General features: G+C 47.2%; 1 protein-coding gene across 1 annotated transcript in view; it reads right to left on the minus strand.

Moving 5' to 3' along the window:
- LOC137656815 (calpain-7-like) overlaps positions 1 to 17,201 on the minus strand; it is a 94,621-nt gene that overhangs the window by 22,526 nt on the left and 54,894 nt on the right. The window contains exon 7 of the mRNA XM_068391126.1: positions 8,504 to 8,748. Within this exon, the coding sequence (XP_068247227.1) occupies positions 8,504 to 8,748 (245 nt within the window). The remainder of the gene's footprint in view (positions 1 to 8,503; positions 8,749 to 17,201) is intronic.

The raw sequence follows: 17,201 nt of genomic DNA on the forward strand, positions 1-17,201 counted from the left end.
TTCAGCCTGAAAGCCAAGCTTAAGGCTGAGCGATAGCCTTTCACTGCCGAGACAGAAAGGCGCATTTCTTCCCGCAGATAAACGAGGAAGTCCACTATTGCTGGAATAGTGGCATCGAGTGGAGAGATACCCCTTCCACGACACCAACCACAAAAGACTCTCCACTTTGCTTGGTAGACTCCCTCAGAGGACTTTCGCAGGTGCCGAGACATTCTCTCCGCAACCTGTTGCGAAAAGCCTCTCTCCGCGGGGAGACGCTGGATAGTCTTCAGGCGTGAAGCCGAAGCGAGGCTAAGACCCTGTGAGGGACGCCGGAGTGGTGTTGTCTGAGAAGCTCGTGTCGTGGAGGAAGCTCCCTCGGGAGCTCCGTCAGGAGCTGCAGAAGGTCCGGAAACCATTCCGCGTGATGCCATGCGGAGCTACCAGAGTCATCGAACAGTTGACTGATAGTCTGGTCCTGTTGAGCACCCTTCTCATCAGACAGAACGGTGGGAAGGCGTACACGTCGATGGTGTCCCACCGTTGCTGGAAAGCATCTTGCCAGAGTGCCTTGGCGTCCGGGACTGGGGAGCAGTACAGGGGCAGCTTGAAGTTCAAAGCTGTCGCGAACAGGTCCACAGTCGGGGAACCCCACAAAGTCCGGACTTTGTTGGCTATCTGAGGATCCAAAGACCACTCGGTACTCACTATCTGCGAGGCCCTGCTCAGACTGTCGGCGAGCACATTCCTCTTGCCAGGAATGAAGTGAGCTGATAGTGTTATCGAGTGGGTTTCGGTCCACCTCAGAGTCTCTACTGCAAGATGGGATAGCTGCTGCGAAAAAGTGCCTCCCTGCTTGTTGATATAAGCCACTACCGTGGTGTTGTCGCTCATCACCACCATGGAGTGACCCGCCAGGGACTGTTGGAACTGCTGAAGAGCCAGAAAGACGGCCTTCAATTCTAGCAGGTTGATGTGTAGGCACTTTTCTGATTCTGACCAAAGGCCTGAGGCCCTCTGGTTCAGAACGTGAGCCCCCCACCCTTCTTTTGACGCATCCGAAAACAGAGTCAATTCCGGGGGGAGGACGAGAAGACTTACTCCCTTCCGCAGGTTCTCGTCGACCAGCCACCACCGCAAGTCCGTCTGTTCCAGAGACCCCATTGGGATCAGAGTGTCCGGGGAATCGGATCCTTGATTCCACCGGGACTTGAGCCGCCATTGAAGGGATCTCATCCTGAGGCGGCTGTTTGGAACCAGACGAGCCAGGGAGGATAGGTGTCCTAAGACGCAACCACGATTGGGCGGGGAGTTCTTCTCGCCTGAGGAAGGGTTCCGCCACCCTCCTCAGTCTTGCTATCCGGTCGTCTGATGGAAAGGCTTGGTGGAGATTGGTGTCTATTAGCATGCCTAGATAAACCAGTCGTTGGGACGGCTGCAGAGAGGACTTCTCGAGGTTTACCACGATCCCCAGATCCTGGCAAAGATCCAGAAGCCTGTCTCGGTGCCGAAGAAGGGTCAACTCCGAGTCTGCTAGGATCAGCCAATCGTCCAGATAACGAAGGAGACGAATGCCGTTCCTGTGCGCCCAAGATGAAATCAGGGTGAACACTCTGGTGAACACCTGAGGAGCTGTGGAGAGACCGAAACACAGCATCTTGAACTGGTAGATCTTGTCGTCTAGGCAAAATCTCAGGTACTTCCTGGAAGACGGATGGATTGGGATCTGGAAGTACGCGTACTTTAGATCCAGTGTGCAAATGAAGTCTTGTGGTCTCACCGCAAGTCTGACCGTGTCTGCTGTCTCCATGCTGAACCGGGTTTGCTTGACAAACCCGTTCAGAGCTGAGAGGTCGATGACAGGTCTCCAGCCTCCAGTAGCCTTCTTTACAAGAAAGAGTCGACTGAAGAAGCATGGGGAGCCGTCGACGACCTCCTGGAGAACACCCTTCTCGAGCATGGTCTCGACTTCGGCCTGAAGGGACAGCCCCTTTGCCGATTCCGTGGCATAGGAGCTCAACGACACTGGATTCGCTGTCAGGGGAGGTTGAGATGTTGTGAACAGGACGCGATAGCCTTGGCCGATCACTGAGACCGTCCAAGCATCGGCCCCGTGTTGCTGCCACCTGCGGACGCAACGCTGAAGGCATCCCCCCACAGGTGGACACGCAGGGGGACTGCCACCCCTAGGGCTTGCGGCCGCGGCCGCCACCCCTAGGAGTCTTGCCTCCCCCCTGGAGGACTTACCGCCCCTCTTGACCTTGGCTGGAAAGGGCTGGGGCTTAGCCACCACCTTCTTAACTGCCGGTGCCTGCTTTGGAGCCTTATGAGGCTGCTGCTGCTGTTGCGGCGGAGCTGGAGGCTTATAGGGCCGATCTGTAAGGGCCCTATGGAGGAGGGAGTCCGTGCTGGATTTCCTCCACCTCTCAGCCGTTCGCTCCATGTCTTGAGGCTCAAACAGGTTCTCCCCCAGAAGGGAAGCATGTCGGAGCCTACACACATCCACGGCGGGGACCTTCGGATGGAATCTCTCGGACACAACATCGCGACGCTACAACACCGAGTTGGCCCACAGGGTGGTAACCTGGTGCGCCAAAAACTCGATGGAGCGGATGCCCGAGAGCAAGAAGGTCTCCAGGGCCTTCCTATTGGTCTCCTTGGACAAGTCCTCCGATCGCAATAGGATGCCCAGAGATCCTAGCCAAAAGTCCAGCCACGAAGTGGCCTGCATGGCACACTTAGCGACCTTTTCGTGGCTAAGGATCTCTGCCGCCGAGAACGACACTTGCCGGGCAGAGAGCTTCTCAAGGGGAACTCCCTTCGCCAGCTCCTCCACAGAGTGATGGAGAGGATGAGCGAGGTTGGGCTCACCCAGAATCTCAAAGTACCTCCTCTGCTGAAGACAAGGAGGAGGGATGAGCTTGTTCCCGGCAGCGGAACGACTGGAGGAGGCAAGAAGCGCGAGCTGAGCGTTGGCCCTAGCTCTGGCACTCTTCAGACCCCGAGACCAGGGCAGAGCCACACTGGACTTCGGGGCCTTCCGAACGTCAAACACTTCATCCAAGATCGTGTCTTTGCCTTCACGGGGGGCGATGACTGGGTCCATAAGCCCGTTAAGTTGCCTTATCAGGCTTACGACCTGCCAGAAGGCATGTTCAGATTCCTGCTGTTCTCCTCCCTGCGGGCTGGCAGCTAAGTCTCCTGCCCCAGGGATCTCTTCCTGGGGTGAAACGTGGACATTCCCCCGGGTAGCCGTGGGTTCCTGGCGAATCCTTGAAGAAGATTTCGGGACGGTCTTGGAGTCCTTGGATTCCCTCCTGGGAGGGATACAGGATCCCAACAAAGAGGATTGAGGGGCCCCTTCCTCACGAGATGATTCTCCTCCATGAAGCGAAGTCTCCCCCCTTGGTGCCGAGGGGAAGACTACCGCCCCACTGGACTCACCTGAGGACGGAAAAGCCTCGTCCACGGGAGAAGGAGAAAGCACTCGAGCAGGAGAAGGGGCCTTCGCGACCGACCTCTTGGGAACCAACTTCGCCCTGGGGGAAGTCACCACGAAGTCCACTCCTCTCTTTCTCTTCAGCGTAGGGAGACAGCCGTTGGTTTGTTACCCTGGTCGGCGAGTGCTGGTTTCATAACCCTCACTAACGCCCGCGCCAGAGGACCAAACCAAGTCTGTTGCTCCAAGGACACAGAGTCCGAAATCCTCGCTAAAGGGAAAGGGATCGGGCGATCCTTTGGAGTGGACACCATGGTACCTGCCTGAAAAGAAGGTGGGGAAGAATGATGTACTAACCTCTCCTCAAGAATATCCTTGTCCTGCACTACAATCCTGTGTTTGGGTGGAGGCGATCCCGAGCGTTGTCTAGGAACACGCGTTCCTGCTGCTACCAACGGCTGCGGAATTCGCCGCGAACGATGGTCGCGCGGGAGTGCGGGCGATTAATCGCGCGGGAGTGCGGGCGATTAATCGCGCGGGCGCGCAGGTGGATGATCGCGCGGGCGCGCGGGCGCGCAGGCGAGTGGGTGCGAGGGTGGGCAGGTGAATGAGCGCGTGTCCGAGGCGGCGAATGAAAGCGTTGGCGCGATGGCGAGGAAACGTGCTGCCGCATGGGTGAGGAAGACCGCTGGCGATGTAGATCAACAGGCGATCGGTGGTGAGCTGGCGAGCGCTGACGCGCAGGTGGGCGATGCCGCGTTGTGGCATGGTGACGCGTTGGCGAGCGATAGCGAGCAGCACGCGCCGGTGAGCGATCGCGCGATGGCGAGCTAGTAGCTGGCGAACCATATCCCTTCAGAACCTCCGGCTGACGAAGCGTTGGAGAACGTATGCGCGCAGGCTGTACAACACGCGGGCGGTCCGGAGATCGCCGAGAAACAGGTGATCGCTGACGCGTAGAGCGCTGGTGAATAGGCGATACCAAAATCGCCTGTGCGCGCTGACGAGCAGGTGAACGCTGGCGTGTAGGCGATCGTTGCCGCGTGGGAGAACGCTGGCGAATAGGCGATACTAAAATCGCCTGTGCGCGCTGGCGAGCAGGTGAACGCTGGCGCGTAGGTGATCGCTGGCGAGCAGGAGATCGCTGGCGAGCAGGAGGGCGACGCGAGAGATCCTGTGAAGGGACAGGTGGCGCGGCGCGTTCACGAACAGGAACAGGAAGATCGCAGGCGCGTTGGCGAACATGTGCTTTTGACACACGCGCTGGGGAACGTGAACGATGTCGCGTAGCCACAGGATGAGAGAGCTCAGGAGACTGATGGCATGCAGGGAGCTCAACAGGAACTGTAGGATGGTCAGAGACCGCAGGGCGATGATCCTCAAATGAGCGCTGACGCTCAGAAGAGAGCTGAGGAGCAGGAGAGCGCTGACGAGGAGGGCGAACATCAGGAGAGCGCTGACGAGCAGGTGAGCGCCGACGAGCAGGAGAGCCTTGACGAGCAGGAGAGCGCCGACGAGCAGGAGAGCGCTGACGATCAGGAGAGCGCTGACGAGCAGGAGAGCGCCTGTGCGCTAGCACTGCTCGTGGAAGGGAAGAATCCCTTTGCCCAGAAGGGACCGTTGCCCGTCGGGTGACGAGTTCCCCAGAAGGTGAAGATCTGGCAGGAGTTGGAGAACGGTGTGCAGAGAGGTCCAAGGGAGACGGAGCTGTAGGCTGAGGCCGACGAGGAGAGTCCTCTTCGGAGGAAGAAGATCCAAAAAGGCGCCTCTTAACACCCTTATAAGGGGAAGGGAGGCCCTTGCGACGCAGCGGACGGTGAGCCTTACGGCGGAGGCGGCCTCGGGGAAGATCATCGGGACCATCGGTCCTCCGAAGGGGAGTCTCAGTCAAAGCACTACCCTTAGAAGGAAGCTGAGCAGCCGAAGAGACCGCAGGACTCACTTCCCCCTTCGCAGGATGTATGGAAGGGGGAGGAGAGCCCTCAGCACCATCATCCTCAACTGCACCTGCGGAGGATTGCCCAGCCACGTCGGAGGCCTCTGCCACCACGACGTCGACGATAAACAGAGGGTCTACCTCTGCTACCGCCGGCGACTGCATAACGGCGGCCCCCAACGAGACAAGGTCAATAAAGGCGACCCTGGACGGCAAGCCCTTAAGCCCCAGGGAAGACCAAATCTGCAAAAGATCATCATTAGTTAAAGCATTATCAACAACCTCCCCCGGAGGAGGAGGGGGAACCGCCTCGCTATGGGAGGCGACGCCCTCTCCCCCCACCCAAGGTCGGGAAACAGAACTAGGGCCTGCGCTACCACTCGGCCGACTCTCCTTAGGAGCCGGACGAGGGGGAGCTTCGGAGGAGGTTTGGGCGGCGGAAGAAGAATCCTGAGAACCTTCCTCCTTCAAGGCAAACCCCGAAGGAGAACGGTCTCTCTTGGACTTCTTCTTACGCCGGCGGCCAAACCTCTCCCACTGGGAGGCAGACCACTCCCTACACTCACAGCACATGTTCTCCTGGTCACACCGTCGGCCCCGACACTGAGGGTGTGAGGGTCCGTAGCTACGGCCGACATAAAGGTCCCACAAGGGCGGCCGGCAACACCAGGGCATGTACGCATTGTAAAATAATAATAATGAAGGTCAACTTCCAACCAACACACAAGCTGTAAAAGAAAAAGCAGAAAAATTAAAGGCTGTCACGAGGACGATGAACAGACACGTCTGATCACCGCCGAGCCAAAAGTGAAGTGAAGCAAGTCACCGGTGTGTGGGGGGGGAGGGGTAGCAAGCTACCCTTCCCCTACCCCCCGCTAACTAGCGCGGGGGTAATTAACCCTCGTTAAAACTATTGGCTCGTCATTTCAGCTGCGCTAAAAGGTAAACCCAATGTAAATAGCGTGGTTTGTATTTCGGTTACGGAACAACTTTCTTTTAAAATCCCTCAACTACAGAAAAGATTTTGATGAGAACTTTCCGATCAGTATAAGCAAGCTAAGGTTTGTGTGATCCTGAAAGATTTTGCTACATCAAAAGTTCAACACTGTCAGTGAAAGGGTTAGACTACTATGGACCTTGCACAAAGTATTTCTCTTTAAATGAAAAGTAGAACTTGAACTATGGACCTATGGACAGTTTTTTTTGGGGGATGGTCTTTAAAGAATGGATAAACAGTAATAAAGACAAAATGATTCAGAAGTGGGATAAAGCTAAATTGCAAAGAATGCATTCACAAACCCACATGATATCTACTACACAGGATTATTCCTTAAAAATATCTTTTAGTTTTTAGTTTTAGATTCAATCATTTCTCATTTTAGACAATAAAATTTATATTTTACATGCTTTAACTGTTCCCTAATGTTTGGTTTATGAGAATCTGACACATCTAAAAATAATCATTCAAGTATACGGCCTCATCCGTGATTCTCTTTGGAACCCATTTCAGGAGTTTATACAAAAAAATAAGCAGGTGTGATACATGTTCCAATCTAACTACATCATCCTTGTCTAAAAGTTTTCTTAGCACTAGTGAGATCTAGTAAATAAACAACCACAAGTTTTCTGTGTCTGGGATCAATATCTGAATGTCTCAGAAACTTGTATTACAAAAAAAATGCACAACTTCTTCCTCGACTCCATAATCATTATTATAATTTCTACTACAGTATCATTATCATCAATATCCTAAACAGTTGAACTACGCCAATGGGTCATATTTTTAGTCACATAGGGTTCACCCAAAGGTTTTCTATTTTGAGTGAGGTAAAACTAATAAGGTAAATTTAAAGAAAATTTCCAATAAACATGGTAGACTACAAAGTGTCACACAATGCGCACCATTTTTACCTTCACAGTGTTTGATTATTTAGACTTGCCATAATGCAACGGATATTTAAAGAATGATCCTAGTACTACAGTATTTGTTTTCAACCTCATTGAACGTTATCTTAGCTTTAGTAATATTAAAAGCTAGGCAGTTTGAACATACATTTTTTTTCAGACTATAATTTTCATTGCAAATAGTTTACTCAAATGAAGGGAAGCAACAATTGAATTTTGGGTTTACCGTTTCAGGTCTTTCCTCAACAACTAATTATTCTGTAATCTTTTCAAATTACTAACAAACAAGTAGGCATAATTTACGTATGATTCATAACATAATGCTTTTCCTATTTCACTTATCATCATGAACATTTTTACACCAGGTTTTCCATTTAAATGGTTAGATATGTATCCAATTTTCTCTACTCCTAATTTTGATGTACATGTAGTAATTCGTTATAATATTTTTTTTTCAATTTGCTTTCTATTTCGTTGTTTCCACTACTGTTTTCTTTATTCAGGTTGCTGAAATCCTTTTGAGGTTGTTTATGTGAGTGAGAGTCCTGGTATGGCACTTACTTTTGTGACTTTTATATTATGGCAAATGTGTAAAAGAGCCAACTCTTTGGCATTCTTTTAATGACTGGAATTTTGAGATCAACTGGAGATTAATGAAATGTGATCTGCATTTATTTATGTGTAATTATTAAGTAATGAACCTGGCAAAATTTCAGGTGGAGAAAAAGATTTGCTACTTCAAACATGGTCAGTGTTTCAAAAGATAGAAAGAAAGTAATCTATCTATTTATCTTGTACAGTATAAAACATTTCCATTAGCAGGATACGCGATATGAAGCTCAGGAACATTGAGCTTTCATTTACAGTGATATCAAGGGTGGTATTGTACGATATTGTTGATCATTAACTTGAGCCTCCCTACAAAATCATTAGAGTGTTACGACAAGAAAAAATTTTGGTTTTTATAGCTCGCTGTACTTTTACATAGCATTAATATTAAAGTTCTGTACAGTATAAATATTTTGTTAGGTAACTAATTGATGTTACTCTTGCTCGGTAAATTGTTTAAAATAAATGTAAGTGACTGTAAATGAGTGTTTAATTAGTCTGATCATTTAAGAGTATGAAACTAGCATTTTATTTTGTTCCCTCAAGTCAAATAGATAAACCCCTATCCTGTCTCCCTGAACTCTCAATTGGCCTTTTCAATCACTTCCTAATAAATTATCATGAAAAATACTTACTCATGAGTACAATACGTGTAAGAAAACAGTGACAGGTTCCAGTTCATGTAAATGACATCATAAAAATGACACAGGCTGTCATAATCAATCCAGAAGACACCATTGTCGAAGGTCTGAGCACTTTTGGGATCATAGTTCAGTAGCTGGCACAACTCAGGAGTCCAATGTTCATTGTCCATTTCAGAGTAGTTGCCTTTCCATCGTAGATGAGACCAAGGATTTTTCAGCATTAGTAACCGTTTACCCTACAATTGAAGAACTTATGAGGAATGTACTAGGAAAAATCTAGTTTGCTGCACGGTCATATTTGGAAACTAATTTGCATGAAAATCTTAACAAGTCTCCATAATTTGGAATATATATTTTATCAATTTGAATTTGAATCCTTTATAAAACTTTACAAATACAAAAGATCTTCTGACATCTTGTTCTCACCCAAAACTTTACAGCAACAGTATATTGGATTTCATAACTGTATATACTATCATAACATTTGCAAAGAATAAAGTAGAACTATCTCTTACTAAAGGTACTGTAATTCTTAAAATCTTCTTACTTCATTTTCAAAGTACTGAACAGTACAGTATTTCCAATACAGCACAAAATTACGATAATATCACTACTCTCATAAAATACATGAACTCATAAACCTTAAAAAACAGTCTGAGTGATTTCATACATAAAACCATATGATTCATTAGAAATATAAAGTTCCTCTTAAATATTATCATACAGTTTTGTTTTGCCTAATAAATTACTGAAAACCCCTTTGATAGGCTACCTATAGTACTTCTAATGGTTTTTTCCATGCAACCCCCTTGAGACCATTAATGGAAATTACATTAGAAACCATTTAGAGGAAAGAAATTATGCCAATATCATGTATCTGGCAGTAGCAAACTACTGACTTTTTCAATTCAGGAGAGCCCAAAACTTTCCCTTTGCCTACACACACATCGAATAGTCTGGCCTATTCTTTACACATTTTCCTCTGTCCTCATACACCTGATAACACTGAGATTACCAGACAATTCTCCTTCACCCAAGGGGTTACTGCACTGTAATTGTTCAGTGGAGACTTTCCTCTTGCTAAGGGTAGAAGAGGCTCTTTAGCTATGGTAAGCAGCTCTTCAAGGGGAAAGAAACTCCAAAATCAAACCATTGTTCTCTAGTCTTGGGTAGTGCCATAACCTCTGTACCATGGTCTTCCACTGTCTTGGGTTAGAGTTCTCTTGCTTGAGGGTACACTTGGGCACACTATTCTATCTTATTTCTCTTCCTCTTGTTTTGTTAAAGTTTATATATGAGATCGTTATTTTAATGTTGTTATTGTTCTTAAAATATTTTATTTTTCCTTATTTCCTTTCCTCACTGGGCTATTTTCCCTGTTGGAGCCACTGGGCTTACAGCATCCTGCTTTTCCAACTAGGGTTATAGCTTAGCAAGTAATATGTTATTTTCATTAGTAAAATAAATTTTTGAATATACTTACCCGATAATCATGTAGCTGTCAACTCCGTTGCCCGACAGAATTCTACGGAAGGGATACGCCAGCGATCGCTATACAAGAGGAGGGTGTACTCACAAGCGCCACCTGTGGCCAGGTACTGCAGTACTTCTTGTTGACACCACTTCAATTTTTCCTCGGTCCACTGGTTCTATGGGGAGGAAGGGTGGGTCAATTAAATCATGATTATCGGGTAAGTATATTCAAAAATTTATTTTACTAATGAAAATAACATTTTTCAATATTAAACTTACCCGATAATCATGTAGCTGATTCACACCCAGGGAGGTGGGTGAAAACCAGTGTACATGTATATCAAGAAGCTAAGTATCCCGTATTTCATATTATCAGTTATTCAAAATAACAATGAAATTACAAGTACCTGGTAAGGAAGTCGACTTGAGCCATTACTCTGCCTTAAATAAGTTCGTCTTCCTTACTGAGCGCAGCGTTCCTCTTAGGAGGCTGAACAACTCTAAGGTGCTGAAGTATCAAGGGCTGCAACCCATACTAAAGGACCTCATCACAACCTTTAACCTCGGCGCTTCTCAAGAAAGAATTGACCACCCGCCAAATCAACAAGGATGTGGAAGGCTTCTTAGCCGACCGTACAACCCATAAAAAGTATTCAAGAGAAAGGTTAAAAGGTTATGGGATTATGGGAATGTAGTGGCTGAGCCCTCGCCTACTACTGCATTCGTTGCTACGAATGGTCCCAGGGTGTAGCAGTACTCGTAAAGAGACTGGACATCTTTGAGATAGAATGATGCGAACACTGACTTGCTTCTCCAATAGGTTGCATCCATAACACTCTGCAGAGAATGGCTCTGTTTGAAGGCCACTGAAGTAGCCACAGCTCCTACTTCATGTGTCCTTACCTTCAGCAAAGCAAGGTCTTCTTCCTTCAGATGAGAATGTGCTTCCCTAATCAGAAGCCTGAATAGTAAGAAACTGAGTTCTTAGAACTTGGAAAAGAAGGTTTCTTGATGGCACACCATAAGGCTTCTGATTGTCCTCGTAAAGGTTAAGACCTTTTTAGATAGTACCTAAGAGCTCTAACTGGGCAAAGTACTCTCTCCAGTTCATTCCCCACCAAGTTGGACAGGCTTGGGATCTCGAACGACTTAGGCCAAGGACGTGAAGGAAGCTCGTTTAGCAAAAGCCGAGCTGCAAGGAACATGTAGCCGTTTCAGATGTGAAAACAATGATCCTGCTGAAGGCGTGGATCTCACTTACTCTTTTAGCTGTTGTCAAGCACACGAGGAAAAGAGTTTTTAATGTGAGGTCCTAAAAAGAGGCTGATTGGAGAGGTTCAAATCTTGATGACATAAGGAACCTTAGGACCACGTCTAGATTCCAGCCTGGAGTGGACAACCGACGTTCCTTTGAGGTCTCAAAAGACCTAGGGAGGTCCTGTAGATCTTTGTTGATGGAAAGATCCAAGCCTCTGTGGCGGAAAACCGCTGCCAACATACTTCTGTAACCCTTGATCGTAGGAGCTGAAAGGGACCTTACTTTCCTTAGATATAACAGGAAGTCAGCAATCCGGGTTACAGTGGTACTGGTTGAGGAAACTGCATTGGTCTTGTACCAGCTACGGAAGACTTCCCCTTGAGACTGATAGATTCTGAGAGTGGATGTTCTCCTTGCTTTGGCAATCGCTCTGGCTGCCTCCTTAGAAAAGCCCCTAGCTCTTGAGAGTCTTTCGAAAGTCTGAAGGCAGTCAGACGAAGAGCGTGGAGGTTTGGGTGTACCTTCTTTACGTGAGGTAGACGTAGAAGGTTCACTCCTAGAGGAAGAGTCCTGGGAATGTCGACCAGCCATTGCAGTACCTCTAAGAACCATTCTCTCGCGGGCCAGAGCGGAGCCAACCAACGTCAGCCGTGTCCCTTTGCGAGAGGAGAACTTCTGAAGTACCCTGTTGACAATCTTGAACGGCGGGAATGCATACAGGTCGAGATGGAACCAATCCAGCAGAAAAGCATCCACGTGAACTGCTGCTGGGTCTGGAATCGGAGAACAATACAACAGGAGTCTCTAGGTTATCGAGGTAGCGAACAGATCTATGGTTGGCTGACCCCACAGGGCCCAAAGTCTGCTGCAAACATTCTTGTGAAGGGTCCACTCTGTGGGGATGATCTGACCCTTCCGGCTGAGGTGATCTGCCATGACATTCATACCGCCCTGAATGAACCTCGTTACCAGCGTGAGCTTTCGATCTTTAGACCAGATGAGGAGGTCCCTTGCGATCTAGAACAACTTCACGAAAGAGTCCCTCCCTGCTTGAAGATGTAAGCCAGGGCTGTGGTGTTGTCAGAGTCCACCTCCACCACTTTGTTAAGCTGGAGGGACTTGAAGTTATCAAGGCCAGAAGAACCGCCAACAACTCCTTGCAATTGATGTGAAGTGTCCTTTGCTCCTGATTCCATGTTCCCGAGCATTCCTGTCCGTCCAAAGTCGCACCCCAGCCCGTGTCTGATGCGTCCGAGAGGAGACGGCGGTCGGGTTTCTGAACAGCCAAAGGTAGACTTCCTTGAGAAGAAAGCTGTTCTTACACCACGCGAGAGAAGACCTCCTCTCTTCGGAAACAGGAACTGAGACCGTCTCTAGCGTCATGTCCTTTATCCAGTGAGCAGCTAGATGATACTGAAGGGGGGGAGGTGGAGTCTCCCTAACACGATGAACAGGGCCAGCGATGAAAGTGTCCCTGTTAGACTCATCCACTACCTGACTGAGCATCGGTTCCTTCTCAGCATGCTCTGGATGCATTCTAGGGCTTGGAAGATCCTTGGGGCCGACGGAAAAGCCCGAAAAGCTCGACTCTGAAGATCCATACCCAGGGAGACAATGGTCTGGGATGGGACGAGCTGAGACTCCTCAAAATTGACCAGGAGGCCCAGTTCCTTGGTCAGATCCATAGTCCATCTGAGAATCTCCAGACAGCGACGACTTGTGGGAGCTCTTAAAAGCCAGTCGTCTGACGGAGCCGGACATAAGATCATGGTACTGCTGCACAGTCTGTGAACTGTCAACCATGGGGAAGCGAGGAAGTACAGTGACAACCCGAAGCTGTCTAGACTGTCTGGGTCGTACAGACAACTCCTTATCGGGTTGCTGAGGTTGCCGCACTGCGTCACAACAAGTCACTTCTGCTGGTTGTTGAACGTCTTCCCAGTGACACACTGACTCCGTAAACAAAAAATCCTCTAACAAGGACTAAGCTTGGACTGCATGTCTTGCAACACAGCTCAAGGTCTATGGGAGCAGGTGTGGTAACAGACGGGGTTAGCGACTGAAGTGGAACCATTACCTTCCCTGGAAGCATGTTATGCTTAAATAAAAGTCCATAGGAGGCTACGCAGCTAAAGGCTCCTCTCCAAATGACAGAGTCCTCAAGGGAATATCAGGAGGGAGAAAAGCACTTTCTCATCTACAGAGACCATATCCGAGAAAAGCTAAGTTCTCTCAGTGAGGGTTTCACTGGTGCAAAAGCAGCAGACTAGAAGGCAACGTTATGAAACTGCTTGACAGTCTAGTGAGTTGGCAACAACCAAAGATGTATGACTGAGAAGCATGCGGTAAGGTATGCAGAGCATGTTGTATGCAGAGCATGCTGTATGCAGAGCATGCTGTATGTAGAGCATGCTGTATGCAGAGCATGCTGTATGCAGAGCATGCTGTATGCAGAGCATGCTGTATGCAGAGCATGCTGTATGCAGAGCATGCTGTATGCAGAGCATGCTGTATGCAGAGCATGCTGTATGTAGAGCATGCTGTATGCAGAGCATGCTGTATGCAGAGCATGCGATAAGGTATGCAGAGCATGTTGTATGCAGAGCATGCTGTATGCAGAGCATGCTGTATGTAGAGCATGCTGTAAGGTAAGCAGAGCGTGTTGCATGGCGTGTAACATTTCTCAGAAATTCCATGACCAGTGCTAGAGTGAGTAATATCGCATTACCGTCCATTGAAAGTGCACGTGCCGAGGGAATTGATTTAGACTGTTTTGTTGATGAATTTGATAGCCGGCATGATAATCGTAGAATTAAGCTACACTAAATGTACTATAATCTACTTCACCTCAGGAAAGGGAAACTCGCCCTGTTGGCAACACTGCATTACTTCATGCATGCTTGCATGGGGTTTAATATCAACATAATATTTACCTTACATTCATAACTCATGATTCATTTTTGTTTTGAAGATATTTTTGCCATATTTTGCGATTTTGTTAAAAATATATTGCAAGGAATACATATATATTTTTATATAAGTAATACAAATAACCTCCATTATCATAATGTTTGTGTAGGCATACATGTATATGATTACAAATGCAAGTTATGAAAGTAATGAGGTGTTATTATTGTCATTTGTTATTCCCAAGTTGAATGGGAAGAGGCTCAAGTTGAGGAGAAAGTGGCAGATGCATGCGTTGAGGTGGCTGACTCATAGCATGAGGTTGCTGCCTCAAGAGTTGCGCTTGCTGTAAGGGTTGCGGATGCGCAGTAGCAGGTTCCTGAGGAACGAGTTAAGGTTCCTGAGGTGTGAGCTGCGAGAGTTGAGGTAGCGGCTGCGCAGAACGCAGTTCTTGTCTCGCGAGTTGAGGTTCCTGAGGTGCTAGCCTAAGGAGTTGAGGCTCTTGCCTTGAGGAGGGTTGGGTTGTCGTACCTCAAGAGATTGTTGCCTCGCTGGTGGAACCGCAAGCGGAAGCGGAGGAAGTAAGGCATAAGATTCCTGCTCCCATTGCTGAGGTTGCCTTAAGGAAGGCGGAGGTTGCTGCACACCGCTGGTAACTGGCAACTCAGTACGCGGTAAGGTATCCTGAGGAACCTCAACATCGTACGCCTGGCAGACTGGACTGCGGTGAGGCGGAGCGATCGCAGGAGGAGGTGTAACCTTCTCAGCCTGACACTCACGCATTAAGACCGCAAGCTGTGACTGCATGGACTGCAGCAAAGTCATCTTGGGGTCGGCAGACGCTAAGGTCTGCTGAGGCAAAGCCTTAACAGAAGATGAGGTCTGTTGCGGCATCACCTTACCTCTCTTAGGAGGTGTGCAGTCACCTGATGACTGCGGAGAGTCAGAGCTAACCCAATGACTGCATCCGGGTTGTTGAACTCTAGAGGTCTGGACTTTACGTTTAAGAGGTCTTGAGACCTGAGTCCAGCGTTATCTCCCCGAAATTTCTTCTGCAGACGAGTAAAATAAGGGCTCAATCGTCTGCGGGTGGGAGTGACGGTCTCTGTAAGACACGCCCGCAACCACCGAGGATACTTCTGTGCGCCGATCAAGGCCTGCCGAACCCTTTTGCCCTTCGACATTGCTTCTCCCCTGGGCTTGGGAGCTTGCAAGAGGTCCCGGACTGGGAGGACGACTGGCACGCAAGAAGTACCCTCACGCACAACACTGACACACTTTGCGCTAATCACTTATCACTTTTGAATTTCTGTTTGCACTTATTTCACTGAACTCGAAACTTTAAGTGGTTTGTACCTGAAACACGCAATTCTATCCTTCTTTAAAAGTTAGTAATTGCGAAAACAGAATTACAATGTAACAGAAAAATCTAATGAAAGATAAATAATTCAGTGGCTGGAAAGAGACTAAACACTAGATCAAATAAACTACGTTTAAAATCTCTCACCGCATAAAGCTTGAGAACAAGAATAAACTCTAGAAACGTTTACCTTCTTCCCCTAAAGAGACTAGGGAGAAGAGCAAAAACGATAACAACGTTACTCGCTTGAACGAAACGTTTATCCAGCTCTCTCTCCCTCCGTCTCTATCTCTCTCTCTCTCTCTCTCTTGACTTAGAACCTGAGAGAAGAGCCCAAACATAAATACTCGTTAAAACATATTATTGTTAAAGGAAAAAAACTGAAAGATTTCCCAAATAAAAAGTTCCTTTATTAGAATTAAAACCATTAAGCTAAGAAAGAATGAACAAAACGTTATAAACGGTTTACTCTTACTGCAACGTGACACCGTGAAAATTCTCTCTCTATCGTAACGATAGAGCGCAAGTTGAACGTTCTGAACGTCAACAACTGCAGAGACAAAACAAAACGTTAGTTCAACTTTGAAACAGTACGAGACTATCAAAGAAATTCTTTCAAAAACATTAAAATAGCATAATATGTTAACAGGTAAAACCGAAATGACGGGCTCAATGTTAATTAACTTCGGTACAAGAAAAGACCGCCTACTATTAGGAAAGGTCGAATATAAACAAATATAAAAATTAATTTAATAATTTTATAAAAAAAAAGGAAGTTAATCGAAGAGGCCTATAAATGGCGGAGAGATATAAAATAAATCTATAACTTTGTGAGCAAAATTAAGAAAAAGAGTCTATACTCTCTTAGACACCAACACTTCCGTCTAAGGGAAGGGTCGGCCATTTAAAGGTGAAAGAGAGTTCATACTCTCTTCGTCACCATAATTAATCAAATTAATTCCAAAAGCTAGCTAAGCTAATAATAAAACTTCCTGAATAGCGAAAGCTGAAATCTTAGAGCAATACTTCACCAAAAACCGTGAACAAGACTCCAAAATTATAAGCGTATCCATGAACGTCTTGCCGGAAGCACGACAGAGGAAAAATTGAAGTGGTGTCAACAAGAAGTACTGCAGTACCTGGCCACAGGTGGCGCTTGTGAGTACACCCCCCTCTTGTATAGCGATCGCTGGCGTATCCCTTCCGTAGAATTCTGTCGGGCAACGGAGTTGACAGCTACATGATTATCGGGTAAGTTTAATATTGAAAAAATAAAAGTAATAATAATAATAATTATGAGATAAGAAGTCAATTTCATTATCATCACCACAAATGGTTTTTACATCAGATTGTCTGGTGCTGCATTAACCTTAATTCCTATGAAGTCTAGGTCTACAATTCCCTCACTCTTTCACGAATGCCTGCGCTTTCATGCAAGTCTTCATCCTGCTACTTACACTTCAACTAATTTTCTGACCAACTGATCCTCTTCCCTTCTCATGATATATTTCAATCATCTCAGTCTTCAATATCTAACTCTTATTTTCCAGCCTCTAGAAGTCACATCTATCAGTCAATTGATCATTTTATAAAGATCTTTCTGCTGTACTCGACCTATGAATCCAGGAATTCAAACACTTGGGGCAAGAGTTGTTCATGGTTTGATCAATAGGAACAAAGTGTCTTCAGCT

This window comes from Palaemon carinicauda, chromosome 17 (assembly GCF_036898095.1).
Source record: "Palaemon carinicauda isolate YSFRI2023 chromosome 17, ASM3689809v2, whole genome shotgun sequence".
Taxonomy (NCBI): Eukaryota; Metazoa; Arthropoda; class Malacostraca; order Decapoda; family Palaemonidae; genus Palaemon; species Palaemon carinicauda.